The 22,039-nt window shown below is 36.5% G+C and overlaps 1 protein-coding gene across 2 annotated transcripts; it reads left to right on the top strand.

Moving 5' to 3' along the window:
- The first annotated feature begins 511 nt into the window (after positions 1 to 511).
- LOC100723435 (oocyte zinc finger protein XlCOF6-like) lies at positions 512 to 18,783 on the top strand. Of its 2 annotated transcripts, XM_023563659.2 has the most exons (4): positions 512 to 645; positions 12,991 to 13,117; positions 13,313 to 13,373; positions 15,030 to 18,783. In XM_023563659.2, the coding sequence occupies exons 1-4, from the start codon at positions 643 to 645 to the stop codon at positions 17,587 to 17,589; spliced, it is 2,751 nt and encodes a 916-aa protein (XP_023419427.2). In that variant the 5' UTR covers positions 512 to 642; the 3' UTR covers positions 17,590 to 18,783. The 2 variants fall into 2 exon arrangements, with proteins under 2 accessions (XP_023419427.2, XP_063109984.1); XM_063253914.1 differs by lacking the exon at positions 13,313 to 13,373 and having other exon boundaries at positions 543 to 645.
- Positions 18,784 to 22,039: the final 3,256 nt, after the last annotated feature.

Raw genomic sequence — 22,039 nt, 5'->3', positions numbered from 1 at the left:
TTAGGTATGATTTATCACACTGGGTACAGTACAAAGTTTTTCTGAAGCAGTTGGACTATTGAGTTTCCTTCATCTTTACTTTTTCTCAGAAACTTGTTACTTTTTATGTGTAGTTTCTTCTTTCAAGCTATAATGGAATTCTATTGGCGACGCATATTAAATAATCAATGAAAATCAGCAGACTGAGAGAGACCCTGTAAAAAGCAGGGAAACAAAGCTTATGGCCTCATTTCCAATTTGTCCTGATCTGACCTGGCCAAATTATCTTTTTTGTCCTCAATGGATTGGTTCTTCCAGAGGACATTCACCTGGGAACATTTAGGACCCAGCTTCAGGAAAGTGCACTGAGCCCTTAAGGAATCCCTGAACAGCTCCCTAAAGCCCTTAAAGGGAAGTAGGAATCCTGGCGGATGAGGGTGACATCACAGTAGAGAGATGGGCCCAGGAGCCAATCATTAATAATGTTGGGGCTGGCTGCACACCCAATCAGGTGAGCGAAGGGAGGAGGGCTCTTCCCTCTCCAGGTGCGGAAGTGCTTACTGTTGAGTTTGTTGCTGAGAGCGTGGAGTTGGCTGCATATCTAGTTTCTGTGACTTCTTCCTGAATTCTGCAAAGGATTCTCAGACGCCCTCAAGCATCACAATGGTAAGTTGATGGTACTGGCGTTGGGAATGGGATACAACTGTGAGTTTTGGAAGAGAATAGGCAGAACCACTGTAAGCCGCGGTCTTTTTGAGCAGCCCCAGGCAATGCTGTGTTTGAGGTGTGTAATCATTTGGAGCAAATCTGAGTTCTGAGCTCAGAGTGAGAAAAAATTATCATCTGAATTCCTTCTGTGAGATCTCTGCTCGCAATGATGTTACCGCATAAACAAAATTCACAATCTCACCACACTCAGTGTAGAGTTCTTGAACCAAAATATGAAATTAGAAGAGATCCTTAGCATTCAGAATGCTTCCCACATGGGTAGTCAGCTGGCCAGCAGCTACACGTGGTTCTGTGGATTTAAAACAGATCTTCACATATCTATTATCTATCTTTCCTTTTCTATTTTATTTTATTTTATTTGGATACAGAGCATATCTGTGTAGTCTGACCTGGCCTTGGACTTTGGCCATGCTCCTCTATCAGCCTCCAGTGCGCAGAGATTATATGCCTTTGTAACTGCACCCAGAAAAAAGAACAATTTTGAGCCGTTTCTCTAATCCATTTCTTCAGCCTGTGGCGTCTACAGAAAACAGGGTTTAGAAATAAACTGGCTGTTTCTATTTACATTTCTGTTATCTCAGAAGTGTAATAATTAGCAACAGCAAGTCACCATAGCAGAGGGAAATTTGCATTTTATTATGGGGGAGAAAATTCATTGTTTGTTCCAAGCCGGAGGTCATTGGCTATTCTCATTGTAATTCTTATCAAAGCCACTAATTTTACAACTTTAAAAGGGGCCCTTTCCTTTGCTAGTGCCTGATTTATAAGCTAAGTAAATAAACACTTTTTTACAATTGAACTACTGAAGCAAGGCCTTTCATAGAGTTTGGAATGCTGTGAAGTATTTGGGGGATGGTGATGCCTTACACCCTGAGGGGAAAGTTCTTGCAGAGAACAACTTCCTGTTGGAGGTGCATGTTAATACAACACTGGAAAAAACAGTTAACTGGTGATAACAGGGATATAGAGATGTGATTAATGTGAGAATGGAAAGGGAAATGTGGCTCCTATGAAAGAATGGCTGTAGCTTTAGAGCTGTGCTTAGACTTTAACCTGAAATTTGAAACACAGAGCATGGCATGCTGGCATATCACCTTAATCCTAGCACTCAGCAATCCTGATACAGGAGGATTCTTGTAAATTTATTTAAGGCAAACCTTGTCTATGAAGTGAGCTCAGCGACTGTACTGTACTGCATTGTGAGGCCCTGTTTCAAAGACAGTGAAAAATTTGCAACTCTGAGGTCAACTTTTTCCTGAAGTAGGGGTATATTCAGGCTCTGCATGAGTATTAAAGAATAGGAATGAAAGTACTTTTTGAATGAGAAAAGTCAAGGTGGCAAAAAGGAAATGGAAGGGCATTGGCATGTGAAGGGAGGCCCAATTAGCATTAGAACAGTAAAGGACTTCTGAGGTGAACTTGAGCTAGTGTGACAGCACTGAAAGATTTTCTGCTTGTTAGGTCTGAGGAAAAGTGCCACCGGCCTACAGAAAGTAGGGAAACTTTGTGATGGATAAATACTTCTTCTGTGTCTACAGATCAGCTCCCCTAATCATCTCTGAGGTTAGACAGGAAATTAGAACACTAGCATAGGAAGTTTGGACATCACAGCTAAAGTATCATGGGAAAGATTTTCAATTGGACACCAAAGATTTCAAGGTATACATGACGTTTCTCTTATTGTCCAGTGACTAACCTCAGAAATTTGGCCCTTATTTACATCCTTCCAAATTTGAAAAAAAAAGTAATTTTTAAAAAATCTTTCTTTTGCCTTTTCAGTTGAGGTCATACTACTTTGCCCAAGGTGGCAAGAAGTGTTGAGACTTTTCCACCACTTTGACTGTTGGGCTTGATATAGGGGAATGAAACTCTCAAGCTGTTTTATGTTCAGTACAAGTTCTTGTTCTCTGAACCTTAAAAATGAATTTTATGAACAACAGAGGTTAAAATCAGATATATTTATTTGAGAGAAAAAAGGGATCTGTCTGACAGAGAGACCGAAGGGGTCCCAACTGGGTTACCAAAGACTGTGTGTTTTCTAGGAATATATATAGATTAAGTCCATGAGGTGAGGCCAGTCTAAAGACAGAAAAAGGAGAACTCACAAGACAGGCAGACAAGAGGTGGGAAAAGGTCAACCAATAAGTTTAATTGTCCAGATAAAATTGAATAAATCTGGAACAAATGGGGAAGTCAGTCAGATAGCAAGCAAGCATTGTTTATGGATCAGTGTGACTCTTCCTGTAGGCAACTGGAATGGTGACTCTGGGCTTCTCAAGGTGATCCATGTGTAATCCCTAAGAATTACACTTAAGGGTGTGGTTGCATTTCTTTTTACTTCTGTTTTGAAATCTGGCCCACAGCAAGAGGTGTGTCTCCTCCAAAGTCACCAGACATCTGGTCCTTTGTGGCAGCCCCTTAGAGTGCCTAGCCCTGTCTGGCTGCCTGTGATAATTCTAACTAGCTCAGCAGCCTGTGACATGTTGACAGACATGTGCGACCTTGTTAGTTATACTGTTGAGCCTCTGCTTTGATGGAGAGCACTGGGTCTCCTTCTGTAGTTCACACTGTCCTTAACTCTCAGTCTCATGCATCATCCACTGTAGTTCTAGGGTTTCTGGAATGCACTGGCATGATTGGATCAGTCTTTTCATTTTTATGTCACCACATTTCACCAAGGTTTCAGTGTTGGGGCAAAATAAACAGCACTGAGCCATGGTGGTGCATGAATTAATGCCAGCCCCATGGAAGCATGAGAGATTTTAAAAACCAAGGCTACCCTGGATAACTGAGCAAGAGCTTTTTCAATAAGAAATGCACTTTTAGGGTTTATGTCCATCCCAAATTATCTTTACTACAGTGCACAGGGTCTTTAGATAATGAGGAGAAAATGTTTGCAGTTTAAATTATATTGAATTTTTAAGTTGACACGAAGTTTCTACTAGTGATTCATGGCACAATGCAAAGTTTATATGCTCATGTCAGTGATGCAGAGATGAGTCTTTAGTCTCAGGAAAAGGACACCATGGATGAACAACTAGTGATTCAGAGTGTCCTGCATGCAGTGAGGTATGTGTGATGTTTAGTGTTGTATTATAAATTTGTCTTTCTGTTAGACCTGGAAAAAAGTTCAAGGCATTTGTATTCAGCAGGTTGAAAAAATCTAATGCTTAGTGATGAGGTTTACAATAGCAGGTTTCTTTATTCACATATTCAATGCATTTTGTTGTCATTTACTCATAGGTGGATCAAGTCGTTTTAATTTTGAAACTCAAATAGCACTTTTGTGTCATTCCTTCATGCTATCCCATGTAGAACATGAGCCTTACCCAGCTGTCTCCAGTTTAGAGAGCTGTATTCACCTGTTTCTCCTGAGCAGCTCTATCAGGAGAGCAGTGCAATCCTGTTTGGAAATGTGAACAGTACTGTGGGCATTTTGTGTCTTTGTTTTCCTGGATTTTTTTTCTTACTGTATTGATGTGGTCCAATCTGGTCTTACTGCTTGTCATGTGTCCCCCAGACAAGAGGATAAAATGGAAATTTTAAATTGGCAGAAACCAAGGTGAGTGGTTAGCCATTAGGGCTAGGATGAGACATAACAGTTTTTCTGTAATATATCTTTTAATGTCATCACTATAATAGAGTTTCAGGGTTATAATTTCAGTTGAGTGGTGTCATTCAGCCTCAGAAGGACTGGAACTTTGGCAGTTTCACCTTTCTAAAGGGAGAGGAGCTTCTAAGGTACCTAGGACTCAGGAGAGTACTGACTGCATGCGTAGCTGTGTGAGCATACAGAAAGAGTTCTAAAAGGTGAATAGACCATGAAAATCACTAGATAGAGCACCTGAGGGCTATACTCAAGCAGAATGGGGGAAGGAGAAAATGCACAGGAAAAGAGAACATCTCCCAATAGATACTTTGTGACTAATTTTTCCATTTAAAAATAAGATTTGAGCATATTTGATTTTTTTAAGATACAAATTATTCCTTTAATTCCATGAGTATGATGTAATACTCTTAATTATGACAAGCTGCAGAATACTGGAAAGATTTCATTCCATGTACAGATGATTTTGTGAATCTTTTCTTTCTAAGGAAATAACTTGATAAGAGTTTTTTTCGTAAAATATTTCCTTTTTCTCCTGCAAAGTTTTAAGAAAATCAGAAAATAGTTATTACCTGTGAAGAATATCTGTGAATGTAATTCTTACCAAAATAAAGATTAGCATTTTGTGATGATTACTTGTGGTGTTTCTCATGATAAGTATGAATATTCCAACCCATTTTTAAAGCCCCACACTTCTTAGTGGTTTATAGCACATGGCAAATGACTCATTTTGTATGTGCTTGACAACAACCAGTATAACCTGGGTGGGATAATAAAGGGAAAAGAAGTCTCTTCACTTCCTGTACATGACCACAGTTGTCTGCCATTGGCTTAGGTTATTGGCCTCAGGTTTGCTCATGCTCTCAGATTAAAATCTTCAACCTTCCAGGAGCAATACTTCAGCACAGAGAGAGCCTGAGAGGCAAGGGCTATGTACCACACGCAATCTCATAGGTCATGCTTCCTGGCCACATGAATCCACATGGATATATGGCTTTCCTAATAACCCAGGTGTCTTCAAACTCACAAAATGTGACAGTAGAAATCTAAGAATCAGAGGTGACAAGGGATTATTTTTCAACCCTTGAGAAGGAAAGGGCTATTATGGAAAATTTACCATGCTAAATCCTTGTCTACTCACAGGGAAGGGGTTGAGGGTGCCCTCCTAACCCTAACCCTAATCCTAACCCTCCTGCTATGATTAGTTTTCATAAGTCTGGATTCCCCTGTGATGTAGGGTAAAGTTAGGTGACATAGTTGGATATTTTATATGAGTCATAGTTCCAGAGACATATAACTGTGCTAATTAAATGACAGTTTAAATATGTTGTTAAACTGACAAATTATATCCTCAATAGTAAGCTTCATTGTCATGAAAGTGAATTCCAGAATTAATGAGCACACTCTCACAATTCCAAAGTCATGTTAGTATGTGTGAAAATCTCATCAGAATTTTTTAAAATGGTTAACATAAGTAAATTTTAATATACATTTTAGCATTGGCTAAAATTAATTTATTAAAATTAAAATATTAAAATAATTGTTAGGGCTTTGCCAGGCATATGTCAACTACTGTCTTATATGTAGAGTCATGTGATAAATGAATAAACAGTTGAATACATTATTTCTATACCTTATAATGATAAAAGTTGGGTTTTATGATCTGAATTTAAATAATGGAAGGTGAAGTAATGCTGTAAAGGACAACTTGCAAAGTTACTGGCTGTTAAACACACAAACTGATCTCTTTGACTTAGGAAATTCACTTGTACATGCAATTTTCTAAAACTGGGATTCAAACTCAAAATCCTACATTTCCAGGCAGGCACTGTGCTGCTGAGCTATATTCCATGCATTTTAAAAGAATTTTTTTTTCTGAGTGCAGAGAGAAGCACCATTGGTCATGTGACTATTCTAATTAATGGTCAGTTACTGCACTTTGTTGAAGAGGACATGCTAAATGATGCACTTTGTGATTTTTTATAGCTCTTTCATATATGATTTTCACATTTTTGAAATTATGTCAATGTGAACTGTATGTGGTATATGCTCATAATTTCAATCCACTTGTTTATACCTGCTCCATATTTAGATGGCACATAATCTATATTTCAATCCAGAGATGTCTGTGGTAGGTTATCTTATAAATTCTATTAAATTTGATGGAACTTTAATTTTTCCACCATATACACTGTGATGTGAAAGTGACTACATTTGTATGCATTTGAACTGATTCTCTGCTAATTTTATTTTGTTTCTTGTGTCTTTTCTGTGCCTACTGACATCATTGCAAGATGTTTTTCTCTAGATTTTAATGTGGTTAATTACGTTAATTACTCAATAATGCCTCTAATACTTTTAAGAGTTTCTTCTCTATTGTCCTTTAGAATATGCACAAATATAGAGCAATGAAATATCCTGTTTTCTGTAGGGTAATTAACATTTTTATATTTCAGTAGTTTTCTTTACTCTCTAGGAACTCAACTCCCAGAGGCTCGGGGATGTACCTGTTATGGGCACTGCTGGCCCTAGTGTGAGTCTTCCTAAGACTGTAATGCTGATAATTGCCATGCACTCAGCTCATAGTTCTACCTTGTGTTCTGTAACATTCTGAAATTGAAGTGTTTGTTCTTTTCCAGTACCTGTATCCACTCTTGTTAATATGTCTTGAGGCATTGATTTTAAGTAACTGAAATAACTCAAAAAATGTATATTCATTGTCATGGATTATGAAATCCTTAATTATTTAAGCTGTTTTTTTGAAACATGTAATTTAAAATTTGTAGTTCAGCCGGAACAGGGCCCTGCAGTGACTTTAGTCACATATTCCCCTCTCAAGTGGGACTGGTGGGGAGCATTTGGCCTGCTGATATCGCAGACTAAGATCCAGTAGGCTAGCCGCAATCAGGTCCCTGCGCCTGGCGGTGCACCCTAGCAGTGAAGCCTTCACTAGGTTGATCTGGAGGGACAGGCCCAGCAGAGGCTGCCCAGGTCTGTGTCTCCCTAGTACACTGCAGTGGGTGGGAACACCTAGCTGGGGAATTCAAACAAACTGTAACAGACAAAGAGAAAAAAAAAAACTGGGCTTCCTACATAAACATGGAAGGAACAAAAAGTATGGGGAAAGGGAGCAACAAGAAAGGGTCCTCAGTCCCCAATCCTGAGAACACTGATCCAGGAAAGGTAAATGCAAAGGAGAATGAGGACAGAAAACATGCAGTGTCAGACACGGCACCAAGAAACATAAAGCAATATCTCCAGAGGCTCATAGACAAGTTCAAAAGTGAAGTATTTAATGAAATAAAGCAAGAAATAAGTAGAATAGTTAGAGAAATGCTAAGTACCACCCAAGAAAAAACAGATTTTGGAAGGGAAGAACAGAAAAAAAAGGGAGAATTGTTTGATGGAGAAAATAGAGAAAACATAGAATATGTGAAGCAGGTTCACAGAGATTACCAGGAAACTAAAAACTATTGAAAGCTGACATAACAGCTTGAAAGAAACTAAGGATAGATTATCAGAACTGGAGGACAGATTTGTAAGGTGGGAGCATGAAATGAAAAACTTCTTAAAAATAACAAGAAAACAAACAGCAATAATTCAAAGGCTAGAAGATGAAAAGAGGATCTATAACTTAAGAATTAAGAACATAAAAGAAGAAGTAGGGTCACAAACAAATGAAATACAAAAGCTATTCACAGAAATAATCCAGAAGAATTTCACTAATTTAGCAAGGGGTAAAGACTCAGATGTATGAGGCATACAGAACCCCAGCCACCTACAACCCAAACAGAGCTATACCAAGGCATATAATAATCAAAATTCCGTAAATCCAATATAAGAACAGAATATTAAAAGCCGTTAGAGGCAAGAAACAGATCACTTACAAGGGAACACCCATCAGAATTACAGCAGACTTCTCACCACAAACTATCAAATCTTGAAGAGCGTGGGGGGAAATAATTCAAACTTTGAAAGATAATAACCTCCAGCCAAGATTGATATATCCTGCACAAGTGTCCCTAGAAATTCATGGAAAAACAAGGTGGTTCCAGGATAAAGAGGAACTAGGGGAATTTGTAACCACCAGTTCAACTCTACAGAGATTCCTGCAGGATATTCTAAAAATGAAAAATACCAAGATTCCAGAAACAGTGGCAGAGCGGCCACAATGAATGGAGCAGAAAGTGAAATGAAGAAGACAAATTGACAACTAATGACAGAAAAAGAGTAATGAGGCAGAGAAGTTTGGATGGTAGGAACAGCCATTTTGGAGAAAACAAGACATCATAATAGGTAGTGCTGATTTAATATCCTCTTGTTTTGAAGTCCCATCAAGCTTTTGTTCTTCTGTCTCCATCGGTTTTAACATGTTGTATCTTATTGGATTTTATTATATGTGATAATATAAACAAAAACTTTTATAGACAAGGAGATTATACAGAAACCATTGTTCATTTTGTGTTAGTTGATTCTAAATATCCTGTAATACTGTCATTCTCTTGAACGGTTTTACATTGTCTTGATACGTTTGATGCTACAGTATACGAAGTTATACCCAAAGATTTTAAGGGAAGAGACACTATGGTAACTACTATTATGTCGAGATTATCTTGTGGTGAAACACTATTTTGTTTAAATGGCTATGTTTTGACCTGTGCTGTTTTGTTGTTATGCCCTCTTTTTTTATGTCAATCTCCTTTTTATTATCTACTTTTACATTTTTATCCTTTTAACTAAGGGAAAAATAAATTAAAAATAGCAGGATATAGTATAGTAACCCACTTTGATTTCCTATTAACTTGATTTGAAACTCTGTATTGCTCTCACCATCTTGTTTTGACTGATTTTCCTCTATTCTGTTATGCTTGATAGTACTGAGTTTGAAAGTATAGGCAACAACTATGAAGACAATTAGATGCATTATGATGCCCATTCTGGTTGACTATTGTCTTCTTTTGAAGTCCTCTAATGTCTCCAATGTTTTGGTTTTATTGGTCTTATTCTTTACTGTTTTGTTCAATTTTATTATAACTGATGATATAGGCAATTCTTTTTAAGATAACTAGAGGCATTATGGTAACCATTGTTGATCACCTTGTATTTTGTTTTTTATATTATGTATTATGTATTATATTGTGTATTATGTCCATCCTTTTGATTTGACTGACTCTGTCCTGTTATGTCACATTTGGTTTTACTTTCTTCAAAGAAAAAAAGTAATAAGAACTGTGGGAGTAATAAAACCAAAATGTGTAATTGTCATTGTACAAAAGAGAGGAAAAGAAAGTGCTCTAAAGGATATAACTGCATATATATTTAATTGTATAAGATAGATAACCATATTACTGAGTTTTGTTGGATCATTGAACAAAACTGTTTCCAGTCTCACTGTTTGAAAGTCCCCTCTATATGTTTTAATTTTGTAACTTCAACAATTATTTCTAAGATGACAATATGTAATTAACTAGTGATTTCCTACTGTTTATTTTTTCTGAAATTTTGTATAACTTATACCCTTGTTCTGTTTTTTTTTCTTTTTTCTCCTTAAATAAAATTTAAAAAAATAAATAAAATAAAAATAAAATTTGTAGTTTGATCTCTCATTCTAAGAGTATTCTTAATTTGTTTCTGCTTTTCATTTCTAATTTCATTCCAGCATTGTGTAAGAGCTTTCTTTTCCTGACTTCCACTCTACTGACTAGGTTACATTCTATATTGCTGGTCTCAGCCTGGGCCACATGTGTGAAGAGTTGACTTGTTCTGACAACAGTGTGCTATGTATTTCTGTGATAAAACATCCACTAGAATCCACCTGATACGTTACTTTGAGTTGTTATCATTGTGATTTTATGTTGACTTTAAAGATTGTTCTGTCTTCCTGAGCTGTCAGTCACTGATAGATTTGTTATGAATTCTTAAATATACTTTATAAATGACTGATTTTTCTCTTCCAATCCTGTTCCTGTTTTGGTAGTTAGTTCTCTTTATAGTGGGATATGTACTAAGGAATGATAATTTGTTTTTAAAGAACTGCAGACTATACACATGGAATATAGTCAAACTTATGTAGCTTCAGTAGATTTGTTGAATCAGTGCCACCCAGGTATGTCTTTTTTCACAGCTTTCTATTTAGTGTATCATCATCAGTGTCTACATAATAACCACTGCTCTCCAGGTGGTGTATTTGCCCATTACATAGTTTTCTAGCTATCAATCAGCTTTGCCACGTGTTCTCTCCATCCCTTTTAATGTGACCTGTACTCCTGATAATGTCACCTGCTCCTTTGATAGGCTGCCCTGTTCTCCTTTTGGTGAATTTGGCATTACACAACTGTTGGTTGTGGATTTATTGCACTGATATTTGCAACTGTAGTTTGCTTAGCACTATTATTGATACTGTCTCATCATTTCATGTTGAGAGACAAGCAGATATAAAAGAATAAATACATGAATTGCAATTTATTGTTTTAATCATTTAAAGAAAAGCTTATTCTCAAAAGTTTTTTTGTTTAGATTTAGTGATAACAATGAAAGCGTCCTACATGTATTCAGAAAGTTTTACCACTGGATCTTAGGCAAGAAGTGAAAGTAACCAGATGATAAAATCCTTTCAGATCAGAAGGTTTTATTACATTATTGATGACAACTCTTCTTTGGAAAATTTCCAAAATTTCCAATGTGTGCTTTTTCATGGAGACTGTTTCATTGTTGTTTTGGGGTGGTTTTTTTTTTTTTTTTTTTTTTTTTTTGTTTGTTTGTTTGTTTTGTTTTTCTTCCTTTTTACTTTTCAGCAACTGCTTCAAAAATTGTGTAGAGAAATATTGTGTGAGGTTTTGTGGTATTTCTCAATTTAATCATTTTTTGCTTTTGTTCACCAGGGCTGGTATGTGAATCAAGGCCAAAGTTCTTTCTCATTTAGTCTTTTGGTCACAGTTTCTGACTCTTTAATTTCACTTGAAAAGAATCACATGTATTCCCAGGAATAATAGCACAAAATATTTTCTAGACATTATAAAGAAGTACCTTTTCTGTGGATTTTCATAAACTCCATAGTAAATGTGTTTGTGGAATTTAGGAGCTGAGTGTTGATTCAGTAAATCTAATTATTTTGTTCTTAAACGCTTCAATATTTGGTGGTTTTCACAAACGTGATTTAGATTTTATTTTCTATTCAGTATTTCTCCTGAGTCAATAAGTTTTTGATTAGTTTTAGATTTGTGCTCATTGATCTTTACTCTGAATGTAAAATCTTTGTTTCCAATAAATGTTTTCTTGTTTAATTCCCATCTTCCTACATTTGTTTTTTCTAATTTTCTTGGTTGCTTGCATTTCTTCTGAGGAATCTTTTTCATTAACTGTGTGTTTTGTAGTATAAATTACATAGTCATTTATGTTTCTCTTTTCCATTTCAATGCACATAGGCAAGGAGATTGTATAGTCCAGAATTCTAAGGACATAACTGTTTCTCTCTGAATGTAAATGAAATGTATTGTGCTTCCTTCCTGAGAGGCACAACATGAGCTGAATTGTGCAACAATATTCTGCTTCCATTTGGATGTATTGAAGACTGTCACCTTTTCCTGAGATCAATTTGTCCAGCAATATGAATGTTGAACTTTGGATGTTTTTCCTGTTTATTATGCAAAATATTTCCTTGCTCACAAGTGTTAAACATTTGTAGGCTTTTTTTCTAACTTTCATCTATAATTGTTGAAAAAAATCAAAGGTGTGTTTAATTGTGTGAAAAAACAAAGTTTGGGTGTTTTGGTATTGGAAATTGAACTCAGGACTTTGCATATATCAGCCAGATGCTTGTACCACCAAGATGTATCCCTGGTACAAAGCTGTGATTTGTAAATGCCTGAATTAATTTTAGATTTCATTTGGTGATGGAGTTTGATGAATGGCCTCACTTTGTAGTCTGAACTGTCCCTATTACATAGCCCAGACTGGACACTACACATGGCATTGCTGAAATTCCTGGTAATTCTCTTACACCAGCCTCTCAAGTTTAGGGAGAACAGGCCTGTGCTATCCCAGTGGGCTGAACTCTTCCTTCTGTATTTGTGACCAGTTACTTTGCTATACCTCCATTTTCATTGCATTTCCAAAATATTCTTTCCCACATTGTCTTCCTTTACACCCAAGTAGAATTTCTAGTATTCAAGTACAAGGAGATAATCTGGTGTTCCTGGGCTATAGGTTTATAACTAATTTTCCCTAATTTCCTTGTCGAAAGAATGGTCAAATAAACCTTTATTTTCATTAAATTTTAGTAATTCATAAATCTCCTTTCATATTCAACTAAGTATTTATCTAAGAAACCAGTTTCAAGAGTGTAAATGCTGTCTAGAAAGAAAGATGAACTCAGTGTTATGAATAACCAGGTGTTTTTTCTGTTCATTTGCAGGCTCCCTCTTTGAGCTCTTTAAAGTCAGTAAAATATAGGCAGCTCTGCAAGTCAAGGCATGCTACACTTCTGTGGTGCTTTGGCAGTGTGTTACAGTCTAGCATCAGTGTTACTGAGTGACTATATTTGAATGCACTTTTGTTTTGATGACCGTGACATGCAGTCAATTCTTGAAAGAATGACCTTAAGTTAGACATTTTATAAGTGAACCTGAGATATATTAGTTATGTTTCTAACCTCGAGTACTCTTGTCATTATGTAGGAGACAGTGACCTTTGAGGATGTAGCTGTGAATTTCACCCTAGAAGAGTGGGATTTGTTGTCTCCATTCCAAAAGAAGCTCTACAGAGATGTGATGTGGGAAACATATATGAATATTACTGCAGTAGGTAAGTATGATGTTTTGTTTATTTATACAAAGAGCATTAATGATTCCTCAGTGATATAGTTTAATATATTTGATAATTATAATATTGGTTTTTATATCTCAGGTCTGATTATATGATACCATGAGTATAACTGGAACCAGTGACATTTTAATGTAATGTTGTAGTGAGTTTTTTATTTGTATGTCTGTAATACAGGAAGAATATTGTATAACCAGCAAATTAAAGAAGAGGACAAAAATTGCTCAAGAAATCTAAGGTAATTGACACACATAAGAGAAAGGGAATATTTCTTAAGTGTCAGTATTTGAGCATGAGCATTGCAACAAAGGAACTTGAAGGAATGAGATCACGTTACACTTCATTTAAACTTAGAAAAATATCAAGAGATACACTTGTTTTTACTTTGTTTTATTTGGGAATCCATATAAAAGTATTTGAATGTAGGAATCAGAGGTAGTGCTGACACTACATAACAAAAAACACTATCAAATACATCAGTTTAAAAGTTGCCTTCATAACATCAGGGGAATGTATGAGAGTAAATTTAAATATAGTATCTTAACATGTAGGAAATGAAAATAACTGTGAATTTTGATAGAAAATCATCTTCAAAATGTCCATTTATGTATACAGGTGAATACTGAGACTTTCATGATGTAAAAAATGTTTTACATAGATTCAGTTTTCAAAATGCAAATGAATGTTACTGTTTATAATAAGGACTTTGAAAATATCCTATAGAATGTTGAGCTTTTCATGTTTAAATTTCCTCATACATTGTTGATTTATACATAAAATAGAAACATAGTAATAAATATTCAGAGGTCTCAAAGTTAAAATAATGTTTCATATTTTTTAACATGTACATTCATCAGTACATAATTTTGTTTTTTACTTTTGAGCCATGATTTTGTACTGTAGCTCAGGTTGACTTTGAACTTACAGTGTATCCCATACTAGCCAGAGCATCCTCCTACCTCTACTTCCTGACCTTTGAGTGAATTGTACTGTGTCATTATGTGCATTTGTTCTCAGTATATTATCAAAAATATTAAAATCATCAAATGATAATAATCCACACAGTGTGTTGTTTAATGCAGCACATGAAAGGACATTTACAATCTCTGATATAAGAATAAATTTATAGTAGCTAAGCTTTGGGAAGAGCCCAGATGCCCATCACTAGTTGCCAAGGTAAAGAAAATGTGGAGTCAGTTCATCATGGTGATGCATCCTTGCAATCCCAACACTCTGGGAGGTTGAATCAGCAGGATGGCAACCTGATGCTCAGGCTGAGTAAGTTCATGGTCCATAAGAATCTCTCTCATAAAAACAAATAATGCATCAGCAAATTTACTTAAGTCCAAGACCTGTGTTTAACTCTACACTGAAAAAATATGCTATACAAAGAACCATATGGCTTTTTCTGTTTCCCAAGGAACAAATATAGTTGGACCTTAAGTGAAAGAAATCAGACACAGTAATGGAAATATCACAGGTTTGCTTCTAAATGGGATGTTAATAATGTATAAGAGGAGTAAAAGTAAAGAGAGATAATATGAGACCAGAAACCCTTACTTTCTGTAGAAGAGAAAGATGATCAGGCTAAATAGATGCTGGGGAGAATGAAGACATAAGGAGCTAAAAAAAAGTGATCAATATTTGATAGTCATTTGTACCAATCCTAAAATGATATTAGGTATCAGAATCATATACCAATTTAAAATTCTCAAATGAAAATCATCCTCTTTAGAATGAATACTACTTTGAAAGAAGTACTGCGGGGCAGTGAGTCAGTTAACTATCAGGATTACTTAGCAGGCATCAAATAAGACTAGTCATCATAAATCTCAATTGTTAATGAGGAGCTTTTCCCATTGTGATTGATATCTTTCTTTGTATTTCTGTACAGATATGATGAAAACAATTGTTTGAGAATTGAACAACAGCAATATAATTATAATGAAGATGTAGAGACCTGCAGTGACTTCCAGTCCTTTCAGAAGCATGAAATGAGGAAGACTACAAAAATACCCTGTCAATATGGGCAATATGAAGAGGTCAGATCTGATCTTAGCGAAGAATCTCACACTGGGCAGAAAATCTTTGTAGGTAACAAAAGTGTGAAAGCCGACATAACACCTAACAGTGTTCAAATCCATGAGACAAACCACAGTTTGGGAAACTCATATGTACAAAAACACTATGAGAATAGTTCTATTTCTTCATCCAATATTGAAAAACCTGTTAGAAAGTATGGTAGAGAGAGACATCATATAACTGAGAAATGTGCAAAAGCATTATCTCACAGTAATTTCTTTAAAAAACATAAGAAACTTCACACTGGAAAGCAATCATATGAATGCAAGCAAAAGGGTAAAGTATTCAATAAACTCAGTAGCTGTCAAAGAAATAAAAACATTCACACTGGGCAGAATGCCTATGTATGCAACAAATGTGGCAAAGCATTCAGTACAGCCTCTAAATGTAAAGAACGTGATAGAACTCACACTGGGGAGAAACCCTTTGTATGTAAGCAATGCGGGAATTCTTTCAACCAAAAGGACAGGCTTATTACACATGAAAGAATTCACACAGGGGAGAAACCCTATGTATGTACCAAGTGTGGGAAAGCATTCAGTAGAGCCTCTGCTTGTAAACTACATGATAGATCTCACACTGGGGAGAAACCTTTTGTATGTAAGCAATGTGGGAAATCTTTCAATCAGAAGTCTAGCCTTATTACACATGAAAGAATTCACACAGGGGAGAAACCCTATGTATGTACCAAGTGTGGGAAAGCATTCAGAACAGCCTCTGCTTGTAAAGACCATGATAGAACTCACACTGGAGAGAAACGTTTTGTGTGTAAGCAATGTGGGAAATCTTTCAATCAGAAGTCTAACCTTATTAAACATGAAAGAATTCACACAGGGGAAAAGCCCTATGTATGTACCAAGTGTGGGAAAGCATTCAGAACAGCCTCTGCTTGTAAAGACCATGATAGAACTCACACTGGAGAGAAACGTTTTGTGTGTAAGCAATGTGGGAAATCTTTCAATCAGAAGTCTAACCTTATTATACATGAAAGAATTCACACAGGGGAGAAACCCTATGTATGTACCAAGTGTGGGAAAGCATTCAGTAGAGCCTCTGCCTGTAAACTACATGATAGATCTCACACTGGGGAGAAACCTTTTGTATGTAAGCAATGTGGGAATTCTTTCAACCAAAAGGACAGGCTTATTAGACATGAAAGAATTCACACAGGGGAGAAACCCTATGTATGTACCAAGTGTGGGAAAGCATTCAGAACAGCCTCTGCTTGTAAACTACATGATAGATCTCACACTGGGGAGAAACCTTTTGTATGTAAGCAATGTGGGAAATCTTTCAATCAGAAGTCTAACCTTATTACACATGAAAGAATTCACACAGTGGAGAAACCCTATGTATGTACCAAGTGTGGGAAAGCATTCAGTATAGCCTCTGCTTATAAAGCCCATGATAGAACTCACACTGGAGAGAAACGTTTTGTATGTAAGCATTGTGGGAAATCTTTCAACCGAAAGTACAGTCTTATTAGACATGAAAGAATTCACACAGGGGAGAAACCCTATGTATGTACCAAGTGTGGGAAAGCATTCAGTATAGCCTCTGCTTGTAAAGCCCATGATAGAACTCACACTGGAGAGAAACGTTTTGTATGTAAGTATTGTGGGAAATCTTTGAACCGAATGTACAGTCTTATTAGACATGAAAGAATTCACACAGGGGAAAAGCCCTATGTATGTACCAAGTGTGGGAAAGCATTCAGTATAGCCTCTGCTTGTAAAGCCCATGATAGAACTCACACTGGAGAGAAATGTTTTGTATGTAAGCAATGTGGGAAATCTTTCTACCGAAAGGACAGGCTTATTAGACATGAAAGAATTCACACAGGGGAAAAGCCCTATGTATGTACCAAGTGTGGGAAAGCATTCAGTATAGCCTCTGCTTGTAAAGCCCATGATAGAATTCATACTGGAGAGAAACGTTTTGTATGTAAGCAATGTGGGAAATCTTTCTACCGAAAGGACAAGCTTATAACACATGAAAGAATTCACACAGGGGAAAAGCCCTATGTATGTACCAAGTGTGGGAAAGCATTCAGAACAGCCTCTGCTTGTAAAGACCATGATAGAACTCACACTGGAGAGAAACGTTTTGTGTGTAAGCAATGTGGGAAATCTTTCAATCAGAAGTCTAACCTTATTATACATGAAAGAATTCACACAGGGGAGAAACCCTATGTATGCAACAAATGTGGGAAAGCATTTAGTAGTGCCTTTGCTTGTAAAGCACATGATAGAACTCACACTGGGGAGAAACCCTTTGTATGTAAGCATTGTGGGAAATCTTTCAGTCAAAAGCCTTACCTTATTAGACATGAAAGTATTCACACAGGGGAGAAACCCTATGGATCCACCTAGTGTGGGGAAGCATTTAGAAGAGCTTCTGTTTGCAAAGCTTATGAAAGAATTGACATGGATAAGAAACACTTTTTATCCAACAAATGTGAGAAAGCATTCAATACAGTGTCTGGCTGTAAATTACATGATAGATTTCACTGTGGGGAGCAACCCCATGTGTGTAAACAGTATGGAAAATCTTTCAGTCAATGTGATATCCTTAGTATACATGAAAGAATTCACACTGGAGAGAAACCTTTTGTGTGTAAGCAGGGTTTTAAATCTCTCAAAGTTCTACCCTTGTTCATGAAAGAACTCACAGTGGGTAGAACCTCTATGTATACAACCAATATGGCAAAGCATTCAGTATGCAGAGGTGCTAAAATAAACCCTAACTATGTAAGCAATTTGGGATGTATGTAAGCAATTTGGGATGTCTTTCAGCTATAGTGGTAGCTTTTGTGTATATGGAAGAATTCACTCTGTAGAAAACCCTAACTATATGAGAAACGAGTACCTGAATTTGTTGACAAATTTGCACTTCATAAACATAAAAGATCCTTGGGGAAAAAAGCCTATGAACATAAGGAATGTAGGAAAACTTCCCACAACTAGAGAGATCATTGCTACATAACAGAACTCCCTCTGTGTAGTAAATGCGTAGGCATTTCAACAATGGGTGACAGCATTTATTGCACAAAAATGCCATCAAATAGGAGAATAATGCACACAAGGAAGAAACTATGTACGTAGGCAAAGTAGAAAAGATATGTTGCAGTTTTTCCCTTTTCCAAACATAAGATTCCTTCACACTAGGGAGTAACTGCACATAAGAAATATTTGAAAAAAATTTGAGATGACAGAGGTGCTAACATTCTGAATGATGTCATATTGTGGCCTGAGCCTATGTATGCAATGTGGGGAAAGCATTCAGTATACATAGTCATTGTCAATCCTGTGAAAATAATCATAATAAAATGAAGTCATATGTACATAAGTGACCATTTTGAAAATAACTCATAAATTACTCATGGAGAGGAGACCTGTAAAAATAATGTATAATTAGTGCTGTAAATATATGTTCACAGAATTTTTGGAAAACACCCTTAAGCACAGAGTTATTAAAAAATGTTTTGTTTCTTTTTTTATAAATCACACAGAAATATCTGATCTATTTTTGTAGTCTTAATAAAAAAGTACAGTGTTTAAAGGAAATTTAAGTATGCTGAATCTTTTTTCCCATGTTCTTTATCCACCACTATTTTGTCTTATTGGGTGACATCCAATCTTCTCATGACCACTTTTCCCACCAGAATCTGTAACTCTTGTGTCAGCTTACCCTGAATGATTGATACATTCATATACAAAATTGTGCTTGTATTCATGGCCTGTATCTATGTAGCCATGCTTATGGTAAGATATACCATTACAGGATCTAAAGCAGACTCAGTCACTGTTAGAAATAAGAAAGAACTTAAATTAGGGAAAAATCTTATGTATGCAACAAATATACAAAATGTTCAATACAAAAACAGGTTCTAATATACATGATAGAACTCTCAATAGAGAGAAACCTTATGTAGGTAAACAATGTGGGAAATCTTTCAGTCAACATTGTAACCTTGTACATGAAATGAATGCTTTCTTCTATTTCGTGCTCCTCTCCATTTTTGAAAGATATATGCCCCTTCTTCCTATTACACATCATGTCCTTTTTTTTTTTTTTTTAATCGGTACCAGTGATCGAACTCAACCACCTGCTTACAAGGCAGGTGCTTATGCTGCTGAGCTAAATCCCCATCCCATACATGATGTACTTTATACAAATTTAAACTCCATCCCTCTTGTATTATGTCAGTCACTTATGAGTAGTAGAATCCTGAATAAGCAAGTGAATGAGGATTTCACACAAGTTCCTAAGGTTCAAGGAAAATGCATGAAATATAATCCCAGGATAGGAATGGGTGTCATCTCATGACACCAAAAAAACAGTCACCAGTATGCAATAAATAAGGTGATAATCACAAGTACGCAAATTAAATGTATGAGAATTGTAGTATTAATTTTTTTTGTGAAACAGTCTTGCTATGAAGTTCAAGCTGGTCTTGGGCTCACTTTTAAATCTACATTGATCTTGGGCTCACTTCGTAGTCTAGGCTGATCTTAGGCTCACTTTGTAGTTCATGCTGATCTTGAACTTGCCGCAATCCTTCCACTTTAGCCTTCCAAGTCCTGGGGTTACAGGCATGCACCACCATGCCTAGGTTGTATATATATATATATATATATATATAGTTATTTGTGTAACTTTCCATGTTAGTAATATGTAACTCTCCCTATTCAAAATATACTTTGAGGCACTTGGCATTTCTGCACACTCAATCCTGAGGTTACATATTGCTGACAAATTACTACAATGTAGTTCCTACTTTTATTTCCTTATTTTAGTGTTTCATCATGTTTTAAATGAAATGGTTCAGACTATGCTATGCAAGGTGGAGATTTCATATGATTTAAGCAGTATGGGAATCTGAGGCAAGAGAATTTCAACTTCGCAATTTAAACCCAAGCTTAGCAACTTGGAAACATAGTGAAAACCTGTCTGCAAATAAAAAATAGTGCTGGGGAGATAGATCAGTATAAATGTCCTGGATTCCAGTATCAGGCCTGAAAAGTTAAAATAGGCCTTGCTTCCTGATAAGGCAGTAAAACTACTGGTCTCATCTCACACTCTGAGTAGACCCAGCCTGTTGTCACCATCCCCTCTCAGAGTTTAGGAGTAATTTACAGAATACATAGCCTCAAATCACCGGAATACAGTTTCCGTGCTACTTACTGCATGTAGGTGTAAAATTGCAAAACATACAGTTATTCAGTCCCTGCCATGTAAAGACAAGAGCAACCTTATTTTAAGTGCAGTAATGTCCTTGTGGAGCATTTCAGTAGCCCAGATGTAATCCAAGAATGGCACCCATCACTTTGCTAATCAGTACACATTTTGGATCAATTCCCTGTCCCTTCAGTCTCAAATATTTGGTCTTTCTTCATCAGCTATTAGGACAATTCATTATGTGGAGTCTTTCTTTATATTTTTGCCACCGTGTTTTGGACCCAGGGTCATATGCTGAAGAAAAGCCTTAGAATCTGAGCATGGCTTCTGGATGACTGCACCAGAGAGCAGGAATCAAATACAGAAGCAAACAACCTAGAGGCTAGAAATGTAAGTGTGGGGCCAGGTGTTCTGAGCTGGACAAGGATTGACTAGGTGTTATCTGATGAAGTTGGAATCTCTCCATGAAATCTGTGAAGTTTGTGATCTGAGCTCTGTACTGGCTTCAACCTGATCCCTTCAGGTCTGTGCCATGAGGCTTGACTGGCAGTGGGGACCCCATTGCCCATCCTTTTCCTGATTGAACCTCAGCCTCATGCAAATTGGCACCCATTCAGCAAATTCTCCTGCAGTTCTGTGTCTTGACATTCTTTATGGTGACTTCATTAGTATATGTGGAGTCTACAGGGTCATCTGCAGTTTCTACATTAAAAAAAGTATTTTTTTCCTCCATGTCTAGTCCCTCATTTGTCTTAAGATCTGTCCTGATTGCTCTCAATTTACTGAATATTTTGGAAATAAAATGTCAAGTCCATGAACTGAATACACAATCAAGCATTTATAAGGTAGGGATTAAGTTTCCATTTTCCAGATAATTTCCACATGGACATACACAACATATGTGGACTGGGTTTCCAGAAAATGTGGAAGCTGTTTCCCTCTCTGACTCAGTCTGTGCCATGGAGTGCTTTTTAACCTTGTTTCACAAACATGAATACTGACTGAGTTAGAAAATGATTTAGTGGAAATAGTACAGAAATTTGGAGATACAGAGAATGTGTAATGTACCAGCATCTTAATCATAGGCAAAAATAAGCACAAAAGAAGAACACAATAGTGTAGGACATAGGGGATGATGGAGCATGGAAATATCATCTCTGGGACCAAGGAAGGTCTTCTTCAGGTCAGCCTTTCTTAGGGTGAAAATAAAGCCTGGGTCTTGACTCTTGATGAGAGGAGATCATAGAACCTATACCTGAAGATCCAATGGAAATTTAGGGGGTAATCTGTTGATATCAATCCTCCAATCATTGTATTTACAATGCTGAATTCAAACGGTGCAATTTTGGCAAGAAAGAATCTGGCTGTAGCAAATCTGAATGTGAGTGTGTGTGTGTGTGTGTGTGTGTGTGTGTGTGTGTGTGTGTGTGTGTTGTGTATTCATCTGATTCTAATGGGGAAAAATTTGTATCTCCAAACCAAAATCAACTGGAGTTTTTAATCTTTGCTAGATAGATAGCTAAATGGCAATATTAAGATAGTTAATATAGAGGACTAGGGATTTAGCTCAGCAGCATAAATGCCTGTTTTGCAAGCATGCAGTCATGAGTTCAATCCCCAGTACCAAAGGAAAAAGAAAAT

The sequence above is a fragment of the Cavia porcellus genome, unplaced genomic scaffold, assembly GCF_034190915.1.
Source record: "Cavia porcellus strain 051 isolate PalLab524CR breed Dunkin Hartley unplaced genomic scaffold, mCavPor4.1 scaffold_7, whole genome shotgun sequence".
In the NCBI taxonomy this organism is placed as follows: Eukaryota; Metazoa; Chordata; class Mammalia; order Rodentia; family Caviidae; genus Cavia; species Cavia porcellus.
The sequence above is the reverse complement of the archived record's forward strand: the minus strand, read 5'-3'. Positions and strand labels throughout refer to the sequence as shown.

Coding starts and splice junctions, on each gene's coding strand:
- LOC100723435 (XM_023563659.2), top strand. Junction 13,118..13,312: donor TATGAATATTACTGCAGTAG/GTAAGTATGATG, acceptor TCTGTAATACAG/GAAGAATATTGTATAACCAG. Junction 13,374..15,029: donor AATTGCTCAAGAAATCTAAG/GTAATTGACACA, acceptor ATTTCTGTACAG/ATATGATGAAAACAATTGTT.